Source organism: Ranitomeya imitator, chromosome 3 (assembly GCF_032444005.1).
Source record: "Ranitomeya imitator isolate aRanImi1 chromosome 3, aRanImi1.pri, whole genome shotgun sequence".
In the NCBI taxonomy this organism is placed as follows: Eukaryota; Metazoa; Chordata; class Amphibia; order Anura; family Dendrobatidae; genus Ranitomeya; species Ranitomeya imitator.
Window position 1 is genome coordinate 843,881,156 of NC_091284.1, and position 14,624 is coordinate 843,895,779.

The 14,624-nt window shown below is 53.7% G+C and overlaps 1 protein-coding gene across 2 annotated transcripts in view; it reads left to right on the plus strand.

Moving 5' to 3' along the window:
- Window positions 1-14,624, plus strand: part of TRIM3 (tripartite motif containing 3) — a 91,819-nt gene that overhangs the window by 43,592 nt on the left and 33,603 nt on the right. For both annotated transcript variants that reach the window (XM_069759612.1, XM_069759613.1), the window contains 3 exons: window positions 8,829-8,980; window positions 11,583-11,763; window positions 11,982-12,705. In XM_069759612.1, coding sequence (XP_069615713.1) covers window positions 8,829-8,980; window positions 11,583-11,763; window positions 11,982-12,705 — 1,057 coding nt within the window. The remainder of the gene's footprint in view (window positions 1-8,828; window positions 8,981-11,582; window positions 11,764-11,981; window positions 12,706-14,624) is intronic.

A 14,624-nucleotide genomic window follows, 5' to 3' on the forward strand; every position in this document is an offset into this window, starting at 1 on the left:
CGGGGTGAGGTGAGCAGTCGCCCCATTATCCTGCACCGACCCCTGGGTGAGGTGAGCAGTCGCCCCATTATCCTGCACCGGCCCCGGGGTGAGGTGAGCAGTCGCCCCATTATCCTGCACCGACCCCGGGGTGAGGTGAGCAGTCGCCCCATTATCCTGCACCGACCCCGGGGTGAGGTGAGCAGTCGCCCCATTATCCTGCACCGGCCCTGGGGTGAGGTTTTTTTTATTTTTAGTGACTCTATAGCGACAGGGTCTGTTCCGCAGGACTGGCGCATAGCAAATGTGGTGCCAATATTCAAAAAGGGCTCTAACAGTGAACCTGGAAATTATAGGCCAGTAAGTCTAACCTCTATTGTTGGTAAAATATTTGAAGGGTTTCTGAGGGATGTTATTCTGGATTATCTCAATGAGAATAACTGTTTAACTCCATATCAGCATGGGTTTATGAGAAATCGCTCCTGTCAAACCAATCTAATCAGTTTTTATGAAGAGGTAAGCTATAGGCTGGACCACGGTGAGTCATTGGACGTGGTATATCTCGATTTTTCCAAAGCGTTTGATACCGTGCCGCACAAGAGGTTGGTACACAAAATGAGAATGCTTGGTCTGGGGGAAAATGTGTGTAAATGGGTTAGTAACTGGCTTAGTGATAGAAAGCAGAGGGTGGTTATAAATGGTATAGTCTCTAACTGGGTCGCTGTGACCAGTGGGGTACCGCAGGGGTCAGTATTGGGACCTGTTCTCTTCAACATATTCATTAATGATCTGGTAGAAGGTTTACACAGTAAAATATCGATATTTGCAGATGATACAAAACTATGTAAAGCAGTTAATACAAGAGAAGATAGTATTCTGCTACAGATGGATCTGGATAAGTTGGAAACTTGGGCTGAAAGGTGGCAGATGAGGTTTAACAATGATAAATGTAAGGTTATACACATGGGAAGAAGGAATCAATGTCACCATTACACACTGAACGGGAAACCACTGGGTAAATCTGACAGGGAGAAGGACTTGGGGATCCTAGTTAATGATAAACTTACCTGGAGCAGCCAGTGCCAGGCAGCAGCTGCCAAGGCAAACAGGATCATGGGGTGCATTAAAAGAGGTCTGGATACACATGATGAGAGCATTATACTGCCTCTGTACAAATCCCTAGTTAGACCGCACATGGAGTACTGTGTCCAGTTTTGGGCACCGGTGCTCAGGAAGGATATAATGGAACTAGAGAGAGTACAAAGGAGGGCAACAAAATTAATAAAGGGGATGGGAGAACTACAATACCCAGATAGATTAGCGAAATTAGGATTATTTAGTCTAGAAAAAAGACGACTGAGGGGCGATCTAATAACCATGTATAAGTATATAAGAGGACAATACAAATATCTCGCTGAGGATCTGTTTATACCAAGGAAGGTGACGGGCACAAGGGGGCATTCTTTGCGTCTGGAGGAGAGAAGGTTTTTCCACCAACATAGAAGAGGATTCTTTACTGTTAGGGCAGTGAGAATCTGGAATTGCTTGCCTGAGGAGGTGGTGATGGCAAACTCAGTCGAGGGGTTCAAGAGAGGCCTGGATGTCTTCCTGGAGCAGAACAATATTGTATCATACAATTATTAGGTTCTGTAGAAGGACGTAGATCTGGGGATTTATTATGATGGAATATAGGCTGAACTGGATGGACAAATGTCTTTTTTCGGCCTTACTAACTATGTTACTATGTTACTATGTTACTATGAGGTGAGCAGTCGCCCCATTATCCTGCACCGATCCCGGGGTGGGGTGAGGTGAGCAGTCGCCCCATTATCCTGCACCGACCCCGGGGTGAGGTGAGCAGTCGCCCCATTATCCTGCACCGACCCCGGGGTGAGGTCAGCAGTCGCCCCATTATCCTGCACCGACCCCGGGGTGAGGTGAGCAGTCGCCCCATTATCCTGCACCGACCCCGGGGTGAGGTCAGCAGTCGCCCCATTATCCTGCACCGACCTCGGGGTGAGGTGAGCAGTCATAGTTATATAGTTACATAGTTATTAAGGTTGAAGGAAGACTATATGTCCATCTAGTCCAACCCATAGCCTAACCTAAGATGCCCTAACATGTTGATCCAGAGGAAGGCAAAAAAAACCCATGTGCAAAGAGTAAGCTCCACCTTGGGGAAAAAATATTCCTTCCCGACTCCACATACGGCAATCAGACTAGTTCCCTGGATCAACGCCCTATCAAGGAATCTAGTGTATATACCCTGTAACATTATACTTTTCCAGAAATGTATCCAGTCCCCTCTTAAATGTAAGTAATGAATCACTCATTACAACATCATACGGCAGAGAGTTCCATAGTCTCACTGCTCTTACAGTAAAGAATCCGCGTCTGTTATTATGCTTAAACCTTTTTTCCTCCAACCGCAGAGGATGCCCCCTTGTCCCTGTTTCAGGTCTATGATTAAAAAGATCATCAGAAAGGTCTTTGTACTGTCCCCTCATATATTTATACATTAAAATAAGATCACCCCTTAGTCTTCGTTTTTCCAAACTAAATAGCCCCAAGTGTAATAACCTATCTTGGTATTGCAGACCCCCCAGTCCTCTAATAACCTTGGTCGCTCTTCTCTGCACCCGCTCCAGTTCAGCTATGTCTTTCTTATACACCGGAGACCAGAACTGTGCACAGTATTCTAAGTGTGGTCGCACTAGTGACTTGTATAGAGGTAAAATTATATTCTCCTCATGAGCATCTATGCCTCTTTTAATGCATCCCATTATTTTATTTGCCTTTGTAGCAGCTGCCTGACGCTGGACCCTGAATATGAGTTTGTCATCCACCCATACACCCAGGTCTTTTTCATTGACGGTTTTGCCCAGAGTTTTAGAATTAAGCGCATAGTTATACATCTTATTACTTCTACCCAAGTGCATGACCTTACATTTATCCCCATTAAAGCTCATTTGCCATTTATCAGCCCAAGCTTCTAGTTTACATAAATCATCCTGTAATATAAAATTGTCCTCCTCTGTATTGATTACCCTGCAGAGTTTAGTGTCATCTGCAAATATTGAAATTCTGCTCTGAATGCCCCCTACAAGGTCATTAATAAATATGTTAAAAAGAAGAGGGCCCAATACTGACCCCTGTGGTACCCCACTGCTCACCACAACCCAGTTCGAGTGTGCTCCATTAATAACCACCCTTTGTTTCCTATCCCTGAGCCAGCTCTCAACCCACTTGCACATATTTTCCTCTATCCCCATTAATCTCATTTTATGTATCAACCTTTTGTGTGGCACCGTATCAAAGGCTTTTGAAAAGTCCATAAACACTACATCCACTGGGTTCCCTTGGTCCAATCCGGAACTTACCTGTTCATAGAAACTGATCAGATTAGTCTGACATGAACGGTCCCTAGTAAACCCGTGCTGATACTGGGTCATGAGGTTATTCCTCCTCAGATACTCCAGTATAGCGTCCCTTAGAATGCCCTCCAGGATTTTACCCACAGTAGAGGTTAAGCTTACTGGCCAATAATTTCCGAGTTCAGTTTTTGTTCCCTTTTTGAATATTGGCCCCACATTTGCTATACGCCAGTCCTGTGGCACAGACCCTGTTATTATGGAGTCTTTAAAGATTAAAAATAATGGTCTATCAATGACTGTACTTAATTCCTGCAGTACTTGAGGGTGTATCCCATCCGGGCCCGGAGATTTGTCAATTTTAGTGATTTTTAGACGCCGCCGCACTTCCTGCTGGGTTAAGCAGGTGACATTTAATTGGGAATTTTTATCACTAGTCATTTTGTCGCCATGGGATTTTCTTGTGTAAATACTGATGAAAAAAAGTCATTTAGCATATTGGCTTTATCCTCATCCTCATCCACCATTTCACCCAGACTATTTTTAAGGGGGCCAACACTATCATTTTTTAGTTTCTTACTATTTATGTAGTTAAAGAATATTTTAGGATTATTTTTACTCTCTCTGGCAAGGAGTCTCTCTGTCTCAATCTTTGCTGCCTTGATTTGCTTTTTACAGAATTTATTTAATTTTCTGTATTTATTTAATGCCTCCTCACTACCTACTTCCTTTAATTCTCTATATTCTTTCTTTCTGTCCCTTATTGCGCCCCTTACAGCTCTATTTAGCCATATTGGTTTCCTCCTATATCTAGTATGTTTATTCCCATACGGTATATACTGTGCACAGGTCCTATCCAGGATGCTAATAAATGTCTCCCATTTTCTTTGTGTATTTTTGTGTCTCAGGATATCGTCCCAGTTAATTGCACCAAGATCCTCTCTCATCCGTTGGAAATTTGCCCTCCTGAAGTTTAGTGTCCTTGTCACCCCTCTACTACACATCTTTTCAAAGGATACATGAAAACTTATTATTTTGTGATCGCTATTCCCCAAGTGACCCCCAACCCTTATATTTGATATGCGGTCTGGCCTGTTGGTTAATATTAGGTCTAGCAGTGCCCCCCTTCTTGTTGGGTCCTGAACCAGTTGTCAGAGGTAATTGTCTCTCATAGTTGTCAGACCCCGATCACCTTTGCTGGAACTGCAGGTTTCTGTTCCCCAATCTATTTCAGGGTAGTTGAAGTCCCCCATAATAATGACTTCTCCTTGAGTCGCAGCTTCATCTATTTGCTTTACGAGGATATTCTCCATTGCTTCCATTATTTTTGGAGATTTATAACAAACCCCTATCAGTAATTTATTATTTTTTCCCCCTCCCCTTATCTCCACCCACAGGGATTCTACATTTTCATTAAATTCACCTATATTATCGCGCAGGATGGGTTTTAAGGATGATTTTACATATAGACACACCCCTCCCCCTCGCTTATCTATACGGTCATTTCTGAACAGGCTATAGCCCTGCAAGTTAACAGCCCAGTCATGGCTCTCATCCAGCCACGTTTCAGATATCCCCACCATGTCATAATTATGCTCCAACAACACTAGTTCTAATTCCTCCATTTTGTTGGCGAGGCTTCTGGCATTAGTATACATGCACTTTATGTTCCTCTCTGTACTTCTATTTCTTAAATTATTAACTGCACCGCCCCATTATCCTGCACCGACCCCGGGGTGAGGTGAGCAGTCGCCCCATTATCCTGCACCGGCCCTGGGGTGAGGTGAGCAGTCGCCCCATTATCCTGCACCGACTACGGGATGAGGTGAGCAGTCGCCCCATTATCCTGCACCGACCCCGTGGTGAGGTGAGCAGTCGCCCCATTATCCTGCACCGACCCCGGGGTGAGGTGAGCGGTCGCCCCATTATCCTGCACCGACCCCGGGGTGAGGTGAGCGGTCGCCCCATTATCCTGCACCGACTACGGGGTGAGGTGAGCGGTCGCCCCATTATCCTGCACCGACCCCGGGGTGAGGTGAGCAGTCGCCCCATTATCCTGCACCGACCCCGGGGTGAGGTGAGCAGTCGCCCCATTATCCTGCACCGACCCCGGGGTGAGGTGAGCAGTCGCCCCATTATCCTGCACCGACCCCGTGGTGAGGTGAGCAGTCGCCCCATTATCCTGCACCGACCCCGGGGTGAGGTGAGCAGTCGCCCCATTATCCTGCACCGACCCCGGGGTGAGGTGAGCGGTCGCCCCATTATCCTGCACCGACCACGGGGTGAGGTGAGCAGTCGCCCCATTATCCTGCACCGACCCCGTGGTGAGGTGAGCAGTCGCCCCATTATCCTGCACCGACCCCGGGGTGAGGTGAGCGGTCGCCCCATTATCCTGCACCGACCCCGGGGTGAGGTGAGCGGTCGCCCCATTATCCTGCACCGACTACGGGGTGAGGTGAGCGGTCGCCCCATTATCCTGCACCGACCCCGGGGTGAGGTGAGCAGTCGCCCCATTATCCTGCACCGACCCCGGGGTGAGGTGAGCAGTCGCCCCATTATCCTGCACCGACCCCGGGGTGAGGTGAGCAGTCGCCCCATTATCCTGCACCGACCCCGTGGTGAGGTGAGCAGTCGCCCCATTATCCTGCACCGACCCCGGGGTGAGGTGAGCAGTCGCCCCATTATCCTGCACCGACCCCGGGGTGAGGTGAGCGGTCGCCCCATTATCCTGCACCGACCACGGGGTGAGGTGAGCAGTCGCCCCATTATCCTGCACCGACCCCGGGGTGAGGTGAGCAGTCGCCCCATTATCCTGCACCGACCCCGGGGTGAGGTGAGCAGTCGCCCCATTATCCTGCACCGACCCCGGGGTGAGGTGAGCAGTCGCCCCATTATCCTGCACCGACCTCGTGGTGAGGTGAGCCATCGCCTCCTATCCTGCACCGATCCCGGGGTGAGGTGAGCAGTCGCCCCATTATCCTGCACCGACCTCGGGGTGAGGTGTGCAGTCGCCCCATTATCCTGCACCGACCCCGGGATGAGGTGAGCAGTCGCCCCATTATCCTGCACCGACCTCGGGGTGAGGTGTGCAGTCGCCCCATTATCCTGCACCGGCCCTGGGGTGAGGTGAGCAGTCGCCCCCTTATCCTGCACCGACCCTGGGGTGAGGTGAGCAGTCGCCCCATTATCCTGCACCGGCCCTGGGGTAAGGTGAGCAGTCGCCCCCTTATCCTGCACCGGCCCTGGGGTGAGGTGAGCCGTCGCCCCCTTATCCTGCACCGACCCCGGGGTGAGGTGAGCAGTCGCCCCATTATCCTGCACCGACCTCGGGGTGAGGTGAGCAGTCGCCCCCTTATCCTGCACCGACCCCGGGGTGAGGTCAGCAGTCGCCCCATTATCCTGCACCGACCTCGGGGTGAGGTGAGCAGTCGCCTCCTATCCTGCACCGACCCCTGGGTGAGGTGAGCAGTCGCCCCATTATCCTGCACCGACCCCGGGGTGAGGTGAGCAGTCGCCTCCTATCCTGCACCGATCCCGGGGTGAGGTGAGCAGTCGCCCCATTATCCTGCACCGACCCCGGGGTGAGGTCAGCAGTCGCCCCATTATCCTGCACCGACCTCGGGGTGAGGTGAGCAGTCGCCTCCTATCCTGCACCGACCCCTGGGTGAGGTGAGCAGTCGCCCCATTATCCTGCACCGACCCCTGGGTGAGGTGAGCAGTCGCCTCCTATCCTGCACCGATCCCGGGGTGAGGTGAGCAGTCGCCCCATTATCCTGCACCGACCTCGGGGTGAGGTGAGCAGTCGCCCCATTATCCTGCACCGACCTCGGGGTGAGGTGAGCAGTCGCCCCATTATCCTGCACCGACCTCGGGGTGAGGTGAGCAGTCGCCCCATTATCCTGCACCGACCTCGGGGTGAGGTGAGCAGTCGCCCCATTATCCTGCACCGACCCCTGGGTGAGGTGAGCAGTCGCCCCATTATCCTGCACCGATCCCGGGGTGAGGTGAGCAGTCGCCCCATTATCCTGCACCGACCCCGGGGTGAGGTGAGCAGTCGCCCCATTATCCTGCACCGGCCCTGGGGTGAGGTGAGCAGTCGCCCCATTATCCTGCACCGACCCCTGGGTGAGGTGAGCAGTCGCCCCATTATCCTGCACCGACCCCTGGGTGAGGTGAGCAGTCGCCCCATTATCCTGCACCGACCCCGGGGTGAGGTGAGCAGTCGCCTCCTATCCTGCACCGACCCCTGGGTGAGGTGAGCAGTCGCCCCATTATCCTGCACCGATCCCGGGGTGAGGTGAGCAGTCGCCCCATTATCCTGCACCGACCCCGGGGTGAGGTGAGCAGTCGCCTCCTATCCTGCACCGACCCCTGGGTGAGGTGAGCAGTCGCCCCATTATCCTGCACCGACCCCGGGGTGAGGTGAGCAGTCGCCCCATTATCCTGCACCGGCCCTGGGGTGAGGTGAGCAGTCGCCCCATTATCCTGCACCGACCCCTGGGTGAGGTGAGCAGTCGCCCCATTATCCTGCACCGACCCCTGGGTGAGGTGAGCAGTCGCCCCATTATCCTGCACCGACCCCGGGGTGAGGTGAGCAGTCGCCTCCTATCCTGCACCGACCCCTGGGTGAGGTGAGCAGTCGCCCCATTATCCTGCACCGACCTCGGGGTGAGGTGAGCAGTCGCCTCCTATCCTGCACCGACCCCTGGGTGAGGTGAGCAGTCGCCCCATTATCCTGCACCGATCCCGGGGTGAGGTGAGCCGTCGCCCCCTTATCCTGCACCGACCCCGGGGTGAGGTGAGCAGTCGCTCCATTATCCTGCACCGACCCCGTGGTGAGGTGAGCAGTCGCCCCATTATCCTGCACCGACCCCGGGGTGAGGTGAGCAGTCGCCCCATTATCCTGCACCGACCCCGGGGTGAGGTGAGCAGTCGCCCCCTTATCCTGCACCGACCCCGGGGTGAGGTGACCAGTCGCCCCATTATCCTGCACCGGCCCCGGGGTGAGGTGAGCAGTCGCCCCCTTATCCTGCACCGGCCCCGGGGTGAGGTGAGCAGTCGCCCCATTATCCTGCACCGGCCCCGGGGTGAGGTGAGCAGTCGCCCCATTATCCTGCACCGACCCCGGGGTGAGGTGAGCAGTCGCCCCATTATCCTGCACCGGCCCCGGGGTGAGGTGAGCAGTCGCCCCCTTATCCTGCACCGGCCCCGGGGTGAGGTGAGCAGTCGCCCCCTTATCCTGCACCGACCCCGGGGTGAGGTGACCAGTCGCCCCATTATCCTGCACCGGCCCCGGGGTGAGGTGACCAGTCGCCCCATTATCCTGCACCGGCCCCGGGGTGAGGTGAGCGGTCGCCCCATTATCCTGCACCGACCCCGGGGTGAGGTGAGCAGTCGCCCCATTATCCTGCACCGATCCCGGGGTGAGGTGAGCAGTCGCCCCCTTATCCTGCAGTTTCCCTGTCACTCTCTCCACAGACGATGGAGTATTACTGCGGACCCTGTGAGACGGCCATGTGTGTGGAGTGTACGGAGGGCGAGCATCGGGAGCACTGCACTGTGCCGCTGAGAGACGTCCTGGAGCAGCACAAAGCGTCTCTGCGCTGCCAACTGGACAGCATCCGCAGCAGGTACTACTCCCCCCATCATCTCACTACAGGCTGGGAATAACAGTATGGGGGGGGGGGGGGGTGAAGGAAAGGAAGAGACGGCAAGAATACTGGACGGATAAACCATAATCTAAATCGAGTAACGAAACTACAGCATATCGCACTAATTACCACCAAGTGCAGCAATAAATAGACTACAAGTCCCAGCAATCCTCCTGACAGGTGAGGCCACTAGTACCGCACTCCCCTCCCCCGGACCACAGGCTGCCGTCTCTTCATATCACACTAATTACCACCAAGTGCAGCAATATATAGATTATACTGGAGTCGTACAGGACTGACACTACAGGTCCCAGCAATCCTCCTGACAGGTGAGGCCACTAGCACTGTGCTCCCCTCCCCCGGACCACAGGCTGCAGTCAGTCATGTAGGACTCCAGTATAATCTATTTATTGCTGCACTTGGTAATTAGTGAAATATGAAGAGACTGCAGCCTGTGGTCCGGGGGAGGGGAGCACAGTGCTAGTGGCCTCACCTGTCAGGAGGATTGCTGGGACCTGTAGTGTCAGTCCTGTAAGACTCCAGTATAATCTATTTATTGCTGCACTTGGTGGTAATTAGTATGATATGAAGAGACGGCAGCCTGTGGTTCGGAGGAGAGGAGCGTGGTACTATTGGTGTCACGTATCCCCTCTCAGCACGTGACTTGGGGTTGTGCCTGCAAGGGTTAATCTATCTCCCCACTCTCAGTCCAGTATTCAACCTCTGTCCTATGCTGTAATGGGAGCATAAATCACACACCGACCCAGGCCACACACCCGCTCATACACGCTGCCACCACTCACCGAACACACGGGCGATGAGTCCCAGAAATATTACTAATAATGTCTACCACTCACCTTAGGCTATGGATTCTTTTAGAACATTCAAGGTTCAACTTGATACAGTTTTATACTTTAATACAAAAATGGTCAGTGCTTACAGTAAGAAAAGTTATAAAAATATGATAATAAAAAGACACACAACTTATGCAAAACAATATAAAAATAAACAGGAGAAACTTACAGAAATTATCTAACTTGTAGTTGCTTTCTGCTCCCTGAGGGTAGGATGAATGTAGATTGGATCACACCAGCTTCTCAGGCTGCCCCCATTATGTGAACACAATTCTCTACATACATGTTGTGAATTCTGCTCTTGGGTTCCCTCCGGTGGATGTAGGTGGGAATGCAGTTGTCTCTGAGTCGCAGTCCTGGCCAGGTGTATCTGCTGATTACAATTCTGACTGGGATATTTAGGTGTGCAGGATTCATTAGCCCTTGCCAGTTGTCAATGTTCCATGTGAAGTGTTGGATCACTTTCTGGCTTCTCCTGCTAGCTGCCAAATTCAGCAAAGATCAGTGTTTGGTTTTTGTGTCTGTGGCACACTGCTGTGTGCTAGTTTCTGTTTGTATTCCTGCTCTGATTGTAGGATTCGCTGGAGTTGCAGATATACGCTCCTACATCTTTAGTTAGATGTAGGAAGTTTTTTGTATATTCTGCTGTGGATATTTTTGAAGGGTTGTATACTGACCGCACAGAACTCTGTCCTATCCTGTCCTATTTAGCTAGAAGTGGCCTCCTGTGCTAAATCCTGTTTTTCTGCCTGTGTATGTTTTTTCCTCTCCGACTCACCGCCAATATTTGTGGGGGGCTGCCTATCCTTTGGGGATCTGCTCTGAGGCAAGATAGTATTCCTATTTCCATCTTTAGGGGTGTTTAGTCCTCCGGCTGTGACGAGGTGTCTAGGGCTTGTTAGGTTCACCCCACGGCTACTTCTAGTGCGGTGTTAAGTTCAGGATTGCGGTCAGTATAGTGGCCACCTTCTCCAGTGAAAGTTCTCATGCTGCTCCAAGGTCACCGGATCATAACACATACAGCTATAATTTATAGCTTTGGTCTGGAGGTCAGGTTTCTAGACCGGCCCCTCAGGTTAATATAATAATTGCTGGCTTTTTGATTGGGCCACGGCCGCGCTACTAAGTAATATATTCTTTTTCTCTTGAGACACCCTGTGTAAAGGTTCTCACTAATAGATACCATCAGGCCACAATTAACATTTCCCCTCCAAGAGCTAGGAGGTGTCAAATGTTCCCTTTCTTCTTGGCCCTAGCTAGACCCCCTGGTGAGATTTGGAGACAGAAGTCTACTTGTCTCAGGGAAGTACATATTAACACCTAGGTGCGACTTGTAGCTTTCAAGACAGATGTTACATTTGCCAGTGACACAATAAATCTATACATAGTCCACTGCATATATATATATATATCTATACACTGCACTTGGTGGTAATTAGTGTGATATGAAGAGACAGCAGCCTGTGGTCCGGGGGAGCGGAGCGCGGTACTAGTGGTCTCACCTGTCAGGAGGATTGCTGGGACCTGTATTGTCAGTCCTGTAGGTATCCATATTGGAGGACCCTCCACAGAGCGTTGTTAGGGTTTTCTGGTATTAGAAAACATGGCCGCCTCTTCAAGAGCCGCAGCGTCTTTGTCCTCAGGTTACACTCCGGGAGCAGAATCATTATGGGCCAGGGCAGGGTGGTGTCCGCAGAGTGTAACCAGCCATGTGCTTCTGCCCCCAGAATCCCTCAGCTAACCTCGGCCATTGACCTGGTGGGGGAGATCAGCCGGCAGCTCAGCGAGAGAAAGAATGCCGCCGTGAATGAGATCTGCGCCACCTTCGAGGAGCTGGAGCGGGCACTGCAGCAGAGGAAGAACGCGCTACTCCAGGACCTGGACGCCATCTCAGTCAGCAAGCAGAAGGTGCGGAGCAGAGCAGGGGGCTGTGGAGCAGGACTGTACAGAGCAGGGGGCTGCTGAGCGGGGCTGTGCAGAGTAGGGGCTGCGGAGCTGTGCAGGGCAGGGGGCTGTAGAGCGGGGCTGTGCGGAGCAGGGGGCTGCAGTGCGGGGCTGTGCAGAGCAGGGGCTGTACAGAGAAGGGGGCTGCGCGGAGCAGGGGCTGACTTCTTCTCCCTCCGCAGGTGCTGCAGGTGCAGCTTTCGTCCCTCAGACAGGGGCTGGATAACATGGAGAGCAGCGTGCGCTTCACGGAGCAGGCGCTCGGCCATGGCTCGGAGACGGAGGTCCTGCTGGTGAGGAAGCAGATGAGCGAGCGGCTGAGCGAGCTGGCCTCCCGAGACTTCCCCCTCCACCCACAGCAGAACCCACAGCTGGAGTTCCGAGTGGAGACGGACGGGCTGCGCCGCTCCCTGCAGAACCTGGGAGCGCTGCTCACCACCAGCGCGGTGGCCCATGCCTCGGTGGCCACGGGGGAGGGTCTGCGCCAGGCACTGGTGGGACACCAAACCTCCGTCACCGTCACCACCAAGGACAAAGATGGCGAGCTGGTGAGAAGCGGCAATGCCACCTTGCAGGCCCAGCTGACTGCTCCGGACGGAGGGGCCCAGGACGGGGAGGTGGCCGACAATAAGAACGGCACCTACGAGGTCGTCTACACCCCGCGCCATGAAGGCGAGCACCACCTTTCCCTGCGGCTCTACGGCCAGCCTCTCCGCGGGAGCCCCTACCGGGTGCGGGCCGTGAAGCCCGGAGACGTACCGGCCTCCCCCGAGGACGTGAAGCGCAGGGTGAAGTCCCCCAGCGGAGGCCACATCCGCCAGAAGGCCGTGAGGAGGCCGTCCAGCATGTACAGCACCAACAAGAAGAAGGAGAACCCCATAGAGGATGAGATGATCCTGCGAGTAGGTACGGACGACGGGAGTGATACTGTGCGCTGGGGTCAGGGATGATGGGAGTGATACTGTGTGCTCTGGGGTCAGGGATGATGGGAGTGATACTGTGCGCTGGGGTCAGGGACGGCGGGAGTGATACTGTGTGCTCTGGGGTCAGGGATGATGGGAGTGATACTGTGCGCTGGGGTCAGGGACGGCGGGAGTGATACTGTGTGCTCTGGGGTCAGGGATGATGGGAGTGATACTGTGCGCTGGGGTCAGGGATGATGAGAGTGATACTGTGTGCTCTGGGGTCAGGGATGATGGGAGTGATACTGTGCTCTGGGGTCAGGGACGACGGGAGTGATACTGTGCGCTGGGGTCAGGGATGATGAGAGTGATACTGTGTGCTCTGGGGTCAGGGACGATGAGAGTGATACTGTGCGCTGGGGTCAGGGACGGTGGGAGTGATACTGTGCTCTGGGGTCAGGGATGATGGGAGTGATACTGTGCGCTGGGGTCAGGGACGGTGAGAGTGATACTGTGTGCTCTGGGGTCAGGGATGATGGGAGTGATACTGTGCGCTGAGGTCAGGGACGGCGGGAGTGATACTGTGTGCTCTGGGGTCAGGGATGATGGGAGTGATACTGTGTGCTCTGGGGTCAGGGATGATGGGAGTGATACTGTGCTCTGGGGTCAGGGACGGTGAGAGTGATACTGTGCTCTGGGGTCAGGGATGATGGGAGTGATACTGTGCTCTGGGGTCAGGGATGATGGGAGTGATACTGTGCTCTGGGGTCAGGGATGATGGGAGTGATACTGTGCGCTGGGGTCAGGGATGATGGGAGTGATACTGTGCGCTGGGGTCAGGGACGATGGGAGTGATACTGTGCTCTGAGGTCAGGGACGGTGAGAGTGATACTGTGCTCTGGGGTCAGGGATGATGGGAGTGATACTGTGCGCTGGGGTCAGGGACGGTGAGAGTGATACTGTGCGCTGGGGTCAGGGATGATGGGAGTGATACTGTGCTCTGGGGTCAGGGATGATGAGAGTGATACTGTGCGCTGGGGTCAGGGACGATGAGAGTGATACTGTGCGCTGGGGTCAGGGACGATGAGAGTGATACTGTGCGCTGGGGTCAGGGATGATGGGAGTGATACTGTGCTCTGGGGTCAGGGATGATGAGAGTGATACTGTGCTCTGGGGTCAGGGATGATGAGAGTGATGCTGTGCGCTGGGGTCAGGGACGATGAGAGTGATACTGTGCGCTGGGGTCAGGGATGATGGGAGTGATACTGTGCTCTGGGGTCAGGGATGATGAGAGTGATACTGTGCTCTGGGGTCAGGGATGATGAGAGTGATACTGTGTGCTCTGGGGTCAGGGATGATGAGAGTGATACTGTGCGCTGGGGTCAGGGACGATGAGAGTGATACTGTGCGCTGGGGTCAGGGATGATGGGAGTGATACTGTGCTCTGGGGTCAGGGACGATGGGAGTGATACTGTGCGCTGGGGTCAGGGACGATGAGAGTGATACTGTGCTCTGGGGTCAGGGATGATGGGAGTGATACTGTGCGCTGGGGTCAGGGATGATGGGAGTGATACTGTGCGCTGGGGTCAGGGACGGCGGGAGTGATACTGTGCTCTGGGGTCAGGGACGGCGGGAGTGATACTGTGCGCTGGGGTCAGGGATGATGGGAGTGATACTGTGCTCTGGGGTCAGGGATGATGGGAGTGATACTGTGCTCTGGGGTCAGGGATGATGAGAGTGATACTGTGCTCTGGGGTCAGGGACGATGGGAGTGATACTGTGCGCTGGGGTCAGGGACGATGAGAGTGATACTGTGCTCTGGGGTCAGGGATGATGGGAGTGATACTGTGCGCTGGGGTCAGGGATGATGGGAGTGATACTGTGCGCTGGGGTCAGGGACGGCGGGAGTGATACTGTGCTCTG